At 43.4% G+C, this 16,881-nt stretch overlaps 1 protein-coding gene across 2 annotated transcripts; it reads left to right on the top strand.

The window, feature by feature from the left end:
• Positions 1 to 915: 915 nt before the first annotated feature.
• On the top strand, positions 916 to 16,237 carry LOC310960419 (uncharacterized protein). 2 transcript variants are annotated; one of them, XM_083932123.1, is made up of 6 exons: positions 916 to 1,110; positions 3,303 to 3,562; positions 3,745 to 3,991; positions 9,669 to 9,878; positions 9,963 to 10,136; positions 13,795 to 16,237. In XM_083932123.1, the coding sequence occupies exons 1-6, from the start codon at positions 976 to 978 to the stop codon at positions 13,957 to 13,959; spliced, it is 1,191 nt and encodes a 396-aa protein (XP_083788249.1). In that variant the 5' UTR covers positions 916 to 975; the 3' UTR covers positions 13,960 to 16,237. The 2 variants fall into 2 exon arrangements, with proteins under 2 accessions (XP_083788249.1, XP_083788248.1); XM_083932122.1 differs by having other exon boundaries at positions 9,960 to 10,136.
• The last annotated feature ends 644 nt before the right edge of the window (positions 16,238 to 16,881 follow it).

The following is a 16,881-nucleotide window of genomic DNA, read 5'->3' as shown; positions in this document are numbered from 1 at the left end:
ATTTGAGTATTTTTCCAGGTGTTTATTTCTGTCTATCTGTCTGTAGACACATGTTTGTGGCTGGATAGCGTTGCAGAGGTGCAAGATACTGTCACAAAACTTTACAGGTGTGTAGTGGACATCAAATTGAAGGCCAAGTTTGAAAATGGTGGCGATCCGAGAAAGCCCGTGCAAGATAGAGTCATGGGACTTTACAGATGTGTAGTTGAGATGAAAATGAAGGCCAAGATCAATGTGTGTGGTCTGAGGAAGGACGTCATAAGTAGGGGGGTAGGAAGTACAGAAGGAGTCACCCCGCACACACACACACAATTTGCCGCTGTGGCTGGTGTGATCCATAGAAATGATCTCAGTGCAAGGTATTTTAGTTTATAGAGGTCTTACTAAACAGATGTAACTAAAAAAAGTCTCAAGCCTGTGAATGTTCTCATTCGTACAGGTCATCGTTATCCTCAAAGCAATTTCAGTCAAAAACAACTGGACTGGTTGTTTGTCTAGGAAGACGTTTCACCTCTCATCCAAGAGGCTTCATCAGTTCATGTACGCATCTGACCAGGCTGGGACTGGTCCAGTCTTCCTAGACAAACAACCAGTCCAGTTGTTTTTGACTGAAATTGCTTTGAGGATAAAAAAAAGTCCTTATGTGGTAAAGTGAAGCTAGCCCAAAAAACTCGCATCATTAATTCATTAAGTATGGATTTATTATGATTTCACAAACATCCATTGTTTTTTTTTTCTTAGTTAGGACATTAAAGGGTTAATATTACTATTAAACTTCATGTGATTTTATATTTCCGTGGTCGTCATTACTCCCGTCCGGCAGGCGGCAGTAATGGCCCGCGTGCTTCGATATGTCCGCCGCCAAAACGCTCATTTCACAGAAGAAATATTTTTCTTTTCGGAAGAAGATCCCGACAAAGCGGCCCTATTTCTTTTTCCAGCCACTAAAAAAGTCGAATAAACCGAGAAGCGACGATGTACGCCAGGACGAACACCGGCAGCACACACGGAGACTTTCAGGACAGAAACGGAGTGAATTATGTGACATCGACAGAGTCTTTCGGCCACTGCTCCCAATTGTTCTGGAAGAAGGATCCCAACGACTCCGGAGTAAGAAAGACAGCTGCACCACCGTTAACGAACACATATCTAAGAAAGCTACAATTTCCTAGCAGGTCTCTAATTCACACGGGGGTTTTAACACACTGAAGTCCAGTTTAGCATCACTTGGTGAGCTGAAGCTGCGGGTGATGTTTCCGAAACAGCGTCGTTAGCTCTGTGCTAACGTAGCTACCAACCGTCATGCTGAGCGGCTCACGGCCTAGTTTGACTCTTAGCTGCCGAGCTAAGTGACCACAGTAACGTTAATTATTACCTCCCAAACACCGTATTTCTTACAGATACCATAAAGTACATAGTGAAATTGGACGTATACGCCACATGTGTGTTGTGAACAGTCGCCGAAGGTTCACGAAAAACGCGTGTTATTGTAGCCGAGCATCACCGAGCTAATGCTAACTTCAGACAACACTGGCTGCCTCAGCCAATCACAGCACGGCGAGCTCACACGGAGCCCTGCAAAATAAGGCAGCGTGTTTTTCTTTGGAAAGGTCTGCTCCGGTATCTACGAACCGTACAGGGTTTCACTGGAGCAGAGAAAGCGGAGGTGTTTGCACGGAGGCCTCCCAATATTGTTAGCGAACAGCGCAAAGTAAACAGACCGGGGCTGTCCCACAGGAAACGGGAGCGGAAGACGCCCCGCGGAGGACTTTGAAAGACCTCTTTGTGATGCCAGACTGTGCGGTTCATTCATGGTCAGATTATCTGCACAGCGCGCACACCAACGCATTTTAAATATATATATGTACCACAGTGTTATATTTGAATGTGGGCTACTTTTATCTATATTTCGCTGTCACACACATGCAAGTTAAATCAAGATGTATTCCACCATCCATGTGTACAGGGAGCTGCTGAATTTCCCAAAACCAGTGCTTAGTTTCCTCCCCAGAACTCTTGGTATCAAAACACTGCATCTTAAAAATTATGATTTAACATCATTGGTCATTTCTGATGGCCCTATGGTACACACACACGCACACACACATCCATACATATACATACACCAGCTCCTAAATGCAGTGTCTCCCATCTCAGTTATTGAAACTGTGCAGCTCATCATCCATCTCAGTTGATGGGGAAAAGGCACACTATGTACAGTGGTTTAGGCGGCAATGTTAAGCAGACAGGTTTTTCCTCTAATAATAACATTACTATATTTCTGTCTGATCTGTGGCCAAGAGATCTCAGCAATTTAAACACAAAGACACGTAATTGTTTGTGTTTTCTTGTGTTTCTCAATTTGCAGTGCATTTCTTTACGTCAGGTACACCTCTACAGTGTAAGGCATTATAATCACTGCAACTGTGGCCCAGCAGGTAGATCGGTTCTGCTTTAAACCGCAAGGTTGGAGGTTCAATCCTCAGCTTCTTGTTCAAATGTTGAAGTGTCCTTGAGCAAGACACTGAACCCCTAATTGCTCCCTGGGTGCTTTTCAGCTCCCCACTCCTCCTTTATGTTTTTTAAAAATATATATTTTAATACAACAACTCTGCTGCAACAAACATAATGGTCGGTTTTGTTTGACACTGTCAGAGCGTGAGATGTTAATTCATCTACACCTACATGTTTATCATGGAGGTTGTAGTTTACATCAATGGAAATTGCATTGAAAGAGTGAAAGAAAATTACAAACACATTTCAGTCAGTGCAGTCCAGATCAACACCATCACTCGCATATGGTTGGATTAACAGCTTTTGAACAGAACCGTGCCAATATAAACAAGGCTATGGCAGAGCTGTAGCACCGGACTGCATTAGATTATATAAGCGTACCTAATAAAGTTGCCAGAGAGTGTTTATGTGTTTGTGTTTCTTTTTCTGCAGCACTGGCTCTGTTGCTGTCCGTGGTGCTGAGCTGCGGCACTTCCAGATTGTTTTCACCTTAAGTGTATTCTGGTCGGCCACTGTAACGGCATATTTTATGTTTTAAGTCTACTCACTACAGCGGTGCTTGATAGAATGATATCCCCATCATTTATGAAACATCTGAAGACTTGCCTCATTATATTAAAAAGTGTTTAACATGTTTAGTTGTATGTCATGGCACGATAAGACAAAATATCGTTTCATATCAAAATGGCCAGTTACCAGTAAAATGCTCAAACAATCAGTCCTTGAAGTGTCAATGACTTGCTGATATGTTGCAATACTCATCTTTAATATGTTCCCCTCTGTCACAGCCAAGTTCGACCATCAGCTGGTGCGATCAGCTCCCTGCGTCCGCGGCAGCCCTCTCCAGTTCCAGTCTCTCCTCAGCGTCACTCTCCAGCACCGGTCTCTCCTTGGAGTCCCGAGCGCCAGCGCCGCCACCAGTGACGACGGCGACAGACGACATGGATTCAGACGAGAGGCCGTACGCCTGCGACCTGTGCACCTGCGCCTACAAGCATGCCAGTTCCCTGCTCAACCACAAGCTCACTCACAAGACTGGAGACTTCAGGTAGGGACTTACTCCAACCTCTTCTGCGTAGATGATTACAATTTTCCTGCACTCCAGGCATTCACCGTTTCTCAGAGCTCCCACCGCATCACTCATCACTTACATAGAAGGTAGTGAGGTGAAGTGCATTTGGTACATTTCTACCTCTAACCTCTGCACTCTTCTTGTCTCCCAAAATGTAGGTGTGACTTTTGCAGCAAGCCCTACACCAACTACATGTCCCTGCGCAACCACATGCGAATCCACGGTCAGAAGCGCTACATGTGTGACCTGTGCGGGAAGGCCTTCCGTCTGGCCCGATACCTCCGTAACCACCAGAGGATCCACGATGACGGGCCCAATCGCTTCGACTGTCCCTCCTGCTGCAAGAGCTACAGGACCATGCTGGAGCTGGCCCAGCACCGCTGCACCGCTGCTACGACCAACCAGGTGGGTCTGCGAGAGCTTATATACGATGAAGTGGGAGAGTTATTTTTTATGATGTGTTTTGTTTTGCTACATGAATGTGATAGATTCTGTGATCAAGTCTATGAATCAAAGTTCTGAGCAGAGAAGATTTATTTCTGTGCTCCTCTTCTATTTAACAGCCGCGTCTCAATGTTCTAACTGTGTTGTACAATTAATTAGGTCTGAAATACATAAACCAGTGAAACAATTCTAAGGGCGCACTCACACTGTCCATTCGTGCCGTGCCCAAGCACTACAACAGGTATTGTAGGACTTTACGGCCCTGTTCCGTCATTTCTCTCAAAATGCTCTCAAAACATTTTGGTTACGATAAGACCCTTCGACTCTAGCTTGCACCGAAGTGTCGCCCCAAATTCTTATGAGGTCTAAAACTTCACTATCCCTCCACTGACCGCCCGCTTCACTACTGTCCTTGTCCATGTTTGTTTTGATTCTGTTCCTGGCTCTCACCTGTGGCACACTTTTTTTCCCTTCCAATCAACTTTATTTGTCAAAACAGTGCAGCGCGCGTCAGAATGTCGTCAAAGTCGCATTATATGTGACCTTGCTGCTTCGATTGCAGTCGCATTAAAAAAAATCCGATACGTGTCCGATTTAGTAGCACATTTAAAAGTGGCCTAATTCTGATTAGAAAATGTCAGATTCAATGGGACTTGTGCTGTTCACACTGTCAAAAGCAAATCAGCTATAGGTCACACATGAGTGGTCACTTGTAACCGCAGTGTGAACACCGCCTTTGATTGGTAGCTGTTGCCATGGTAATGTTGACACAACCATGCCACGTCTACCACTGAACTCTACGGTCGTTTATGTACACAGTCCTGTACCTTTGCCTTTTATTTTATTTTCCAAATGTATTTTTGCGCAAGATTGAATATTTTGGGGTCACAATTCCTCCCGTAGCTGGTTGGCTCGGTTGCAGGCTTAAAACTCTTTGTATAAGGATTTTCTGAAATGTCAGCAGAGTAAATGAATGGGGAAAATCACCTCCTGTCAGCCATTCATTCAATTCACTGTTGAGCATGTAGGTGACATTACTTTAATGACACATTAATGACACAAGGGGCTTTACAAATGATTATATTGTTTCATAAAAAATAATTTCAGAAACAGTTAAACGTTACTACACATAGTACATGTGTTGGGGACTATTTTCAGCCATGCATTAATGCACAATAAAGAAATAAAGAATATCACCAGACACAAATTAATATTCCGCACGTCATTTATCTGAACAATAACACACGGTTACATTTATTGTTATGCTAGGAGCAGTGAAACCTCTCAGCTGTTCACTCTACAGTATTTAATAACTGTTTTCTAAGGACCCCAATACTTTTAATTAGCACGTTGATGTGAATATGTGACGCACTGAAATAACAGCTGTCGCTAACAAATCTGACACACCCTATTTTTGACTGGAGGTTCTGATTCAACGCTATCAAGTCTATAAGTTTAAACGACTGATCTGATGTGGATGAAAGTTTAACCGGAGAATGCAACTCCTGAAATTCATGTGATTCCTAAGAAAAGATGTGTCACTCTGTTGGAGCCGTTGGAACTACAGAAACACTCCAGCAGTGTTTCAGAGTGATGCTTCTTCCCCCACAAACAAGTTTGACTTTAGCCTGTTAGCAAATTGCACTTAAGATTAGTCTAATTCAGAATTAGAAATGCCTAAAACATGCAGGGCAGCGGCCCTCCAGGACTGGAATTGTACGACCCTGGTCTAATTAGTGACAATTAGGACTATCAACAATGCCATCATTTTCATCGTTTCCCCCAAATTTTAAATATTTGTTCCCTCTGCCCTGTAGTCTTTACTAGTTCCAACCCTGCTGTGTGTGTGTGTGTGTGTGCTACCTTCGTGACACATGGCGTCAACAAGTCTTTGTTTTTTTTCACCTGCCATCAAAGTTCTTCTATACGGTGTAATAGTTCACCTTTCTCCGTACAGGCACTCTGACATGCAAGGAGGCGTCACTAGTGCAACGTTTTTGGTAGTTTCAATGCAGTGCTATAGTGTTGGTTTGAACTCTCAATAACAGTTGTTATCCACTGAAGTTACCGCAGCTAAAGTGCCCTGCTTTAACCACCGGGTTGTAATCATCTTTCTGTGATGAAGATCTGGTCATTTAGAGTTTCAAAGAGGTAAAAAATGACCATAAGATGTCAGCCCTCACTTGCACTCTGTCCGAAAAGCCTTCACTAGTCTACTCTGGCCTACTTTGTCACCGTGCAGCACATCGTGTCTCCAGGTGTGACATGTGGGTGCTTTAACAGAGCAGCTGTAGCCTGCAGGAGGCAGAGAACCTGGGCTGTGCACCAACATAATGTACAGAAGGCTACAGAGGCAGCATTTTAAACTTTAATGTTCAGGTTTAATATTAGACTGCATCTGCTCTCCTGGTCTGCAGCTCGACACTAGTGCTCAGAACTGTGTCCTCGTGTAACACCAGTGTGTCAGGTCTGCAGAAGTATATTACTATGTTTTGTTCGATGTATAGAGTAACTTAAAATCATTCTGTTTCATTTAGTTTGTTTCTGTTGTGCGGTTACACAAAGCATCACTGTTGGCTGTGGTAGGAAATCAGTCCACTACTCATGAAAGGCCAATTTAGATTTATTTATAATAGTTCATATGTTATTGATGTTTACAGCTCTAAAACTCTTATACTTACAACTATTTACAACTTAGTTTATTAGTCAACTAATTGGTTGGTTCTTTATTCAATTTTTATGCTTTTTTCATGCTAAATGACTTATTTCCAAAAAACTTAGGAGCACATCTGTGGTAAAGATTTTTAAAGAGGTGCCATTGCATGAATCTGTCGATTTAAATCGATTAATCGATTGGTTGACACAATCGTTCAAGTGTTAATTGACTAAGAATGGCTTAAGACAAAGACAGTACTATTATTTTGTGAAGGAGCAGAAAGTTCGAAATATCATTCCAACAATAACCCAGTTAAATTTAAATGAAGTTACATTTGCACTGTCTAAAAGTTCTTAATTGTTGGTGTTCTCTGGTAAATTTCGCACTAAAGTAGATGATAATAAGGAATACCTCACCTGCCTAATGACCATTTTCTAGATCAAATGCTATGTGTTGCTTTGAATTCGTGATAATCATTATGTTTTTGTCACATACCTCCGCTGTAAACGGAGAAAAGTCTTAATGCATTGAAGACGCAGGAGAATCAAATGTCAACTTCACATAGCACTGAAAGCTTCTGAAGCGTAACCTTGTTAAACTGTGAAAAAGGTGCTGTTTGTCCACTTGTATGCCAACAGGAACCACTTTATTAATCAATTCCAAATTTCATAATGGAATTGAGATTGTTGATGTTTCTGTGGCGGAGGTGGTAAAACTGGCGCCGCTCCACAGAGGACTTTATGTAGGAGAAACAGCCACTTTCACACTGTTCAGAGTGGGGCTGGTGCGCCTTTAATCTGATCTATTCTAATCTCTCAGACAAAATAGAGAGACATAGTGTAGTCACAGAGCTGTAACCGTGCCGAACCGCTGTCTTTGTGAAAGGGACAGCTGGCAGGGCGGGACCACGTGCAGTAGTGATGCGTGAGTCGACCCACATGCAGGTCAAAATGTGACAAAGCGGTATTCCTACAAACACTGTGTCCAGTGGGCCTCAAACTGTGTGTTTTATAATGATTGACATGTATTCATATGTGAAGGGATGCCTTGGAAATACTTGTTTTTTTAGAGATGTTGGCATAAACTCTCAAGACGTGTCTTCAGTGCGTTTCTGTCCTTCTGTCTACTAAAAAATTGTGCTGCTATAACGCATAAAGGTTTGTTGGTGGGGTTCTGTTGGTTGATTAACGGTGCGGAGTAGCTCACACACCCACACCAAATGCTGTGGTGCTGAACACTGGCCCGCATTACGCTGTCTTTGTTTGGATCAGTGTGATAAAGCGAAGCCAGACGGCAATATCGCTGCTGTGTGAAAGAGGCTACTGTGTGTGTGTGTGTGTGTGTGTGTGTGCGTGTGTGCATGTGTGCATGTGTATGAACATATGTATAGTGGTAATAAATACTTAATATTTACCTTGTTTGCATGTAACATATTGTAGGACATGTCTGTTGACCCTCTGGAGTTAGGGTTAGACCAGGGTTAGGCTCAGTTTAGGGAAAGAGTCAGTGACGCAAATTCAGTGGATTGTTCCTCACAAGTTTAGTAATCCAAATTTATGTGTGTGTGTGTCTGTGCGTGTCTGTGTGTGCGTGGGGTTGGTTCATAAGAACCGGTTCAACTGCCCGTCCTGCTTTAAGAGCTACCGAACCATGCTCGACCTGGCCCAGCACCGCTGCAGCGCCGCGGCCAAAAACCAGGTTGGTGTGAGCCTGAGGGAGTGTGTGCGTGTGTGTGTGTGTGTGTGTGTTGTGTGTCGTGTGTCTGAGGCAGAGTCAGCAGATAGGACTGTAGCTTTGAGTAAGGGAGATTTAGATGTGATGCACACAAACACAAGCACTTGTGATTGAGGCTGTCTCTGGTCTAAATGTTTTCCCTCTGTGCTGTCGTCTGTCTCAGTGTTACTGCACTGCTGGCGATGTTAACGTGACTTTAGCATTTAAAGCAAAGACAAACTGTCGATGCCTGTCAGAGCAGGCTGTCTGACCATAACATTTAAAAATCCTTTTGAAATAAGTCCAACCAAATACCATGTAAAATGCACAGAGAATGGGAGAAAAGAGGCCTACAGCTCATTTTTGCCCCAGGGCCTTCTAGTGGCTTATTCCTGCCCTGACCAGGGGACACAGCTGGAAGTCAACAGGTCATTTATCGCAACTACTTATTTTCAAAGTGTATATTAAAGTGCTGCAAATTTGCTTTAAAACAACGCTGATGCACTTTAAGGTGCTCTGTTAATTCTTAACAATTCAAAACGCCAAAATCACTCCGTAACACAAGCAAACTAGCCGATTGAGGAAGCCGTAAACCAGCAACTCCTGTGTTCTGTGAGGTAAAATTACCCTGTGGAGTCTGGTGGCTTTGACGGGAGCTTCAGTTCCTCCCACATTAACATGGCTGTCTGACAGCAAGGTAAAGAGGTGAAAGTATTCTAAATATAGCGTACACTTAAGCTCATATAGCTTCTTAGCTTCTGCGTCGGTCCTCCTGTCTGCTTCTCCAAACTGGGGGCGTGCCGACCGCCATGTACTGTAGTATTACACTGACTATGACCTTGTGCAACCACACTTCAAAATATGAGAACTGTCCCTTTTAATGTTGAAGTCGACAGTCTGTACAGTTCTAGGTTGGGTGGAATTAATGTTTGTGTGAGTGTATCTGTTTGTATGTGCATGAGTGTACAACTTGACCACTCCATCGCCTCATATCGAATTTTATTAATAGGTTTAAAAAAGGGTAGTGAAAGGTAATGAGTTGAAATGCATAAACTTAAGACATTTACACTAAACGGTACAAGAAGAATAATCTGATTCGGAGTTCATCACATTCATCCGTCACCTCTCCGCCGCTCCGTATCTTCTGTATGCATTACTTTCATGCATGTAGCACAAACCATGTGCATAAAGACAGAAATGTTTAACAGAATGCCTCTTCCTCCTGTCTTTCTCTGTCCACCTCCTGCTCTCCTCACTCCTCCCATCCAGTCTGGAGGTGGTCGTCGTTCCAATTACAATGCTCGCCGTCAGCAGCAGCAGCAACAGCAGCAGCAGCAGCAGAACAGTGCTAACTCCATGATGCAACCGCAGCATGGAGGACATGGCCAGCAGGAACCTCTGCCCTCCCACTGCGTCTCCCCAATGTCCCAGGGAGGGCCGGGCGGCGTGAGCAGCCAGTCTGTGCCTGACCCCCACCAGGTAAGGAGGAGAAACCAGAGCAAACACTGGGGAACCATTCTGTGTTAATATGAGAGTGTGCTGAGCGTGCGTCTGTTCCAGCAGGGCCGTTCCAGCTCGGTGTCCTCCCAGAGCAGCCAGAGCATGAGGAGCTCGTCCTCCAAACACATCTCCTCCTCCAGTGCCACCCCGTCCTCCTCCTACTCCCTGCTCCAGCCCCTGGTGCCTGAGGTAAAGGAGCTGAGCTCGGGATACACTAGGCTGAGCGCCAACCCCATGGTAGGAGAGCGAACCGCCACACACCCACAGTCTGCCGGCTAGCTGCCTAGCTGTCTTCTCTCTGTCTGGCTACTAACATCAGGAGAGAGGAACTAATATCTTATGTGTCCACTGGGAGTCTCTGCTCACAGCTCCTGTCTCTCCTCCTCTTGACTATGGATAAGACAGAGAACTGTTTGTTTTCATGATTTAAAGGGATGGTTCAGCCCCCAAGTCAAAAATACATATTTTTCCTTTTACCTGTAGTGCTATTTATTAATCTAGATAGTTTTAGTGTGAGTTGCGGAGTGTTGGAGGCATCTGCCGTAGGGATGTCTGCCTTCTCTTCAATATAATGGAACTAGTTACACTCAAATAATACCAAAAAATCTTGACCCGGTTACTCAAGATGATCCACAGACTTTGTTGAGAGCAGTTCCCCATAGGGGCTAGCTATTTTCTTTCTACCGTACTACACCTAACGACTGTGTCACCATGCAGAAGAACGAGAGGTACTCTAGTACCTGGAGTAGGTCAATACTACTTTAAAGCTAAGCAAAGTATGACGCCATTAATGTCTACATCTCTGTGTGAGCTTCCCATTGCTTCCTTCTGCGCTGTGATACAGTTAGCAGGTGTAGTTTGGTCGAAATAAATGGTACCGTTCACATTATTATCTTGATTAACTGGCTCATGATTTCTGGAATGAGACATGAGAGATGAGATGAGCCGAGTGCCCTCTAGCTCTGTTATATTGCAGAGAAAGCAGACATCTCCATCGCTGATATCACTGAGAAATTACACCATAGGTAAAAGGAAAAATATGTGTTTAGTGAACTGTCCCTTTAAGATAAATATAGGTGCACTCAAGTGCTGCTGTCTGCGGAGTCACCTGGTGGATACAGTCTCTGCTGTCTTCTTAAAGTTGGCTTTTTGTCTGCTGTTTTCATTTCAAATGTTTATGTGGCACTGATGGTAATGTCCCATAACTACAAGCTCCCCCTTCCCCAGTGGTCCCTGTAAAACCGATGGCAGGGTCAATTCTGTAAGCAGCCTACTCACTTTTAGATTTTAGCAGCTGTAGCCAGGTCATTTTGTGGCTATTATGATAAAAATAGCAGCTGGATTGTGTCTCTTTTTGCATTTCAAAAAGACATCGGTGAATCTGTTGGTCTAGCTGTAATGTTACATACAAAAATGACGTGTGCAAGCAATCACATACTGCACTGTCCAACTATGAATACCAGGATATAGGAGACAACATTAACTAGACCTATATTTTAAGAATTCATATTTGAACCATCATAATCGACCTCGATTTTGAACTAAGACAGCTAACTTTAGCTCAGCGGCTAGAAAGACGTCTTAATAGATGACACGCGGGGCCAGTTTCACCCAGATATTGTAGACTGGTCTGTAGAGTGAGGCCACTCTTGATTCTGCTCTTAGATTAGTCTGATCCAAGTTATACAGTTTCACAAAGAAGAAGAAAAGTTAGCTGACTATCCCCTAGGCTAACTCTGGCAAGAAATTCATCTAGATAAGACACTGGGACTTAAAACAGTACAGGCCTCATTAGATTCAGTAACATTATCAGCCCCCTGATAGATTCAATTAGTCACGCTAATGGCTAGTTAACTCAATTGAAGGTCCCAGTGCCCAGCAGAGGAAAACAGCAGACTAAAAGCCAATTTACAGGCTCACTCTTTAGCTTGGCTCTGAACTGGTGGTAGGAACCTACTAACTTGGGGCTGTGCTGCTAACTTTCTGCCTTTCACATTTTGACACTAATCATTGACTCACTCGTGTTGCACATGTTGATATTGCAGTTATCAGTGATGCCTTCTCTGGTTAAACAGTCGAGAAGCATCAAGTTTAATGGACAGTTCCTCAAATGTTCACTTTGTCTGCAGGTCCAAAAGATGAAAGTCTCAGGTGTTATTAAGTCTTCTCAAAGGTTTTAGATACTGAATGGATCCAGATCAAAGTCATGTATTAACACCCAAATATATGTATATGTGTGTGTGTGTATGTATGTATATATATATATATATATATATATATATATATACACACATATTATATATATATATATATATATATGTATATATACATACATATATATGTATATATATATGTGTATATATACACATATATATATATATGTATACATGTATATGTGTGTATATGTATATATGTGTGTGTGTGTGTGTGTATATATATATGTATACGTATGTATGTATATATATATGTATATGCCAGAAGTGTAATGTTAAAAAAACGTATTTATTTTACAGCATAAATAACTGTAAATCTGGTAAATATCACGACTAGTTCTGAAAAGAAGAGGGCAAGTAGTTCAAATGCCATATTGAGATAATCTGCTTTACATTAATATCTATAAGAGTAAGAAGAAATGAGAACATTTAATTAAACTCTAATCACAATCTTACAGTGAACCTAAAGGACAGTTGTGGTCTTATTCATTTATTTTTATCATTTTTCCATCCTTCCATTCTGCATTGATAATGTTGGACTCACCAGGTGTATGTAAGATGTGGGAATGCTACAGCAGCACTAACCCTGTCTGATGATTGTTGGAGTCATATTGCGGAAATTATGTAATTATCAAAACGCAACATAACAATCCTAGGGATTAATGTGAATTTGATACCTTGGTTAATATTGATAGTGTACCTTGAGGATTCAACAAGGAAACCTGTAGACAGACGTGAAGCCCTCAGAGGAAATCCTTCAGTTCACACTACAAGACTTTCAGTGTCTTCAGATCGCTGTACTGTTCACACTACACAGCTCTTGTAATCTGGAGTCTTTAAATCCTTGTGGTTTTCACTACATGACTGACCGGCGACAGGTCACACACTACAAGATCTTTCTCCAGGAGGAACCCCCGATGTCTGTGCATTCATTCTGTTAAACACATGCGAGAAGTGACACGGGACATGACGTAATACCATAATGCATTAGAGGGGATAGCACTATGAAAGTTGCTTAGCGGTGCATTGAGCCAAAAAGGTTCAACTGCCATGTCTGAAGTTACACGGATGATGATGATGATGAAGTGTGGCCCACAGAGCGGGCTGCACACTGGAGACTTCCACCAGCCGTTCCGGCTACTTCTGCTTTAGTGCTCCTGCTAACCTGAATTTAAACCCTGGGCCTGATTTCCCCCTCAACCCGTATCTTGCGCTCTCATTGGTTCTTGGACTCCCTGACCGGTTAAGATATTTAGCCTGAAAGATATCGAGGAAGGGTCTGCGAAGAATTGGTGAGGATCTTGGCTCACGCCTTTGAACAGTTCACACATGGAGCTCAAGCGTTGATTTGCCTTTGATCCGGGGTTTTTGTCAGGGAGCTTAAAAAACGTTCAGCGAGTGAAGAATCGGGGCCAAAGTCATGTAGTGTGAACTAGGCGTCAAAAATATGTTGCTCAGCTTGTGCAGCTCTGCTCTCCATGTTCTGTCTCCACCTCTAACTACACCTTCATTTCTGCCCTTGGTTTTATGTATGCGTGTTGTTTCCTCATCCATTTGAACTTCACCAGTGCATCAATCAGTGTTATCAATCTGAAAGCTCACACTGTTGACGCTGTTCTTTTTCTCCCTTCCCTTCTTCTGATTCTCTAACTCCCCCCTTTCCCCCTCAACTCCTCCTACAGCCGAAGCACCAGGACACTTTCTCTCTGGCTCCCCAGCGGCCCCTCACCACCATCAACCCCATCCACTCCCTCCATCCAAACGGAGCGCCCACGCTCAAGCCTTCCCCCGTGCCACGCACCATCCAGGCCATGCCCTGGGAGCAGCGCTCCCTCTACAATCAATGAGACCCCCGGGAAACCAGCCGCCCCCCATTACGTCGCGTCCACCTCCAGCACCCCCACACCCTCCTCATCCAAACCCTCCCACCCAACGCTTGAGGAGCATAAAGGAGGGAGGACTTTGGACACCCCTCCACCGCCTCCCCCCACCTTTTGGAACGTGTTTGGGATTGGGGAAGGGCACATTGAGAACTAGTTGAGATTGATTACTGAGTAGTTAGGTTTAAAAAAAATGTGTTGCCTTGACCCTCATGTATGATCTATGCCATGTACTGATATAAGTTAAAATGTCTGTCCTCACTAAGAATTTATCTCCCCCATCCTCCTCTCCCACTCTAGTTATGAAAATATCTATCCTTCCTATTATGAATAGTGTCCCCTCCCCCGCCCCTTTTCCATATGTTAAATGAAACGAAAGGCTATTTTTATCAGGAGTGTGTTCCAAACCCTGAACGAGGATTTCAGGGCACGAAGCTGTCAAAGTAAATGTGACAAAATTCTTCCTTCAGTCTGATATGTTTCAGAACACAAACCCATGTTTTAGTCAAATGAGGCTCCTAGAAGAAGAAGAAGAAGAAGGGGACATTGTTTTTATTTTACATACCCCTTCAACAGAATGAAGATTGTGTATATTGTGCGTTAGCAGGTGTCTCAACTATTTCCGAAAGCCGCTTCCGTTCTCCCCTGACTTCACAGTGCCCACACCGGTCTTCTCTAAGCATCATCTACAACGGGAACAACCCAGCAAACTGTTGTTCCGTGCAAGATGCTGACATGTACATTTTCTGTGCGGTGAAGACTGAAGCCTGCTGTTGAGAAAGACCTCAATGTTACCAGCCACAAACACCGACAAGGACCGCTCTTTTAACACACAACTGAAAGCTCACTTTTTTCTAAACTTGCATCTGACTGGTGGCTCATTGTTATTGTAGTTTTTAATAATCTGTTGGCTGGGAATCAAATCTAAAAGATAACATCCCCATTTGTTTCAAACTGACTGTTAACATGTTTTGTTCCTTTCACTTTAAAGCACTTTAAGACAAGTGCTGTATAATTATTATCGTCTTTGACACCCACCCTCACCCTGTATCTAGAGCTGTGTCGGCTGTGAAGATGTAACATCGCCTTACATCAACCCCCTATCCCCACTCGCTCACATGATCACCAGTGACTTAGCAGCAGTATTGGGCCGCTTGGAGCCCATACCGTCGCTGCATCTGGAATTCACAGTGGCCAAAACACAGTGTAGCCCCTTTCACACATGCGCTACAACCCTGAACTTATCTAGACAGTAGCTGTATGTGAGAACGCATATGTCCAAAGCAGTAGGATCGGACATTGAACGGACTTTACCCTGCCAGTTACCTATTTCAAAGTCCTTGTAATGTCCGACTGAGCCCCATGTGTGAATAGAGTAGTCCGTTGTCTGGAGCATTCACGGGGAGGAAGTGGGCGTGTTGATGACCTTCCTATCATGCAGCTTGCAACAAAACGTCAAGAAAACAAACGTCTGAGGTTGAAGAAGAAGGGTGATTTGCACCAATATGGCAACGAAAATGTGTAACTTGAGAAGTGTCCTCCAGACAAATTCAATGAACACCAAAAACACTTGGTTGTTCTTGGCCAAATTATGAACCGGCTACGTGACTGCGTGTAATCCGGCTCATGTCTCGCCTCGATCACAGTGTACCCAGGCGCCACCACTCGTCTAAAAAAAACAGTATTTTCCAGTAGGTGAGAACGCATCTGACACAGAATCTAGTGTTGTGTGCTACATGTGTGAAAAGGAAACTGTCTCCCCCTACATTGTTTGGAGCTCAAGTGTGAAAACGGCTCCTGTCTGCAGCCCTGGACGCCCCAACCCCAACCCCCCACTACGGTTCCCACACACCCTCCAGTGTTGCTTTCCCTCGAGAAACCGTCCCCTCTGCGTCTCACTGCTCACAGGATGGATCTGGTGAACACCGACCTGCAGGGGCTTTTAACAAGCAGCCAATCACACCTGGCCAGATAACTCCAACTAGAGGATGAAGTGAGTTTTGTAAACGGTCACCTTGATGAATAACAGTTTAATGATGGTTCCAATATGTAGTCCTGTTACGTTATCTCGCTAACATGGTGTTCATCGAAATACCCACAATTCTACTGACATTGTATTTTCTCTTTTTAAAGTTGTTTCTATTTTTATTCATGACATGTTTTCATCGTTGCTTTCTCTCTCCTTGTAAAGTGTCTTTGAGTATTTAGAAAAGTGCTATACAAATAAAATGTTTTATTATTATCACCATCAGTGCCTCCTTTTTAGTACCCGTAGTCCCGTTTAAAAAAAAAAAATGAAAATATAGATTTGATTTTCCTGAGAACTAAAAAGATGTTGGACATTGAATTTTTTCTGAGCTTTACTTGCTTGCTGCTGTTTTCAAGGTCAACGAACAGCTGTAAAGCGCTCAGATGAATGAATAATGAATAATAATAAAGGATTAGACCGTTTCCCTCTGATGATGAAGACTGCGCTGAGGGGAAAAGCTCCAGAACAAGTCAAAGTGGACCTTAAGGGATCTTCATTCAGTCTGAACCCGTACTGGCCTGGTGTTCTGCTCCGTTCAGAAAACAGCCACCAGGGGGCGATTTGCCCTCTGTCCCGTTATCTGATTGAAAATGGTCCAAATGGATATTGATAACATCATTCCCTATGCTCTCTGTGATGAAGAGCCAGAGCCACAATGACACTTTGTAGCCAAACAATGAGTTTATTAACCTTTCACTCAAATAACACTGAACTTTTCACAGTACAGCCCATCATGAGGACCCAGAAGCCCTCACTGTGCCATTTGGGTTCAGATTATGTTATATGGCAAGTATGAGTAAGTATGCAGTAGATGGACTTTCTTATAAGTATAAATTAAGATAAAAAAAATTTACTATACA

Source organism: Echiichthys vipera (assembly GCF_963691815.1).
Source record: "Echiichthys vipera genome assembly, chromosome: 17".
In the NCBI taxonomy this organism is placed as follows: Eukaryota; Metazoa; Chordata; class Actinopteri; order Perciformes; family Trachinidae; genus Echiichthys; species Echiichthys vipera.
Note: the sequence above shows the minus strand (reverse complement) of the source record. Positions and strands in the feature narration are given on the sequence as shown.

Coding starts and splice junctions, on each gene's coding strand:
- LOC310960419 (XM_083932122.1), top strand. CDS start 976: ATGTACGCCAGGACGAACACCGGCAGCACACACGGAGACTTTCAGGAC. Junction 3,992..9,668: donor CCGCTGCTACGACCAACCAG/GTGGGTCTGCGA, acceptor CCTCCCATCCAG/TCTGGAGGTGGTCGTCGTTC. Junction 9,879..9,959: donor CTGTGCCTGACCCCCACCAG/GTAAGGAGGAGA, acceptor CGTCTGTTCCAG/CAGGGCCGTTCCAGCTCGGT.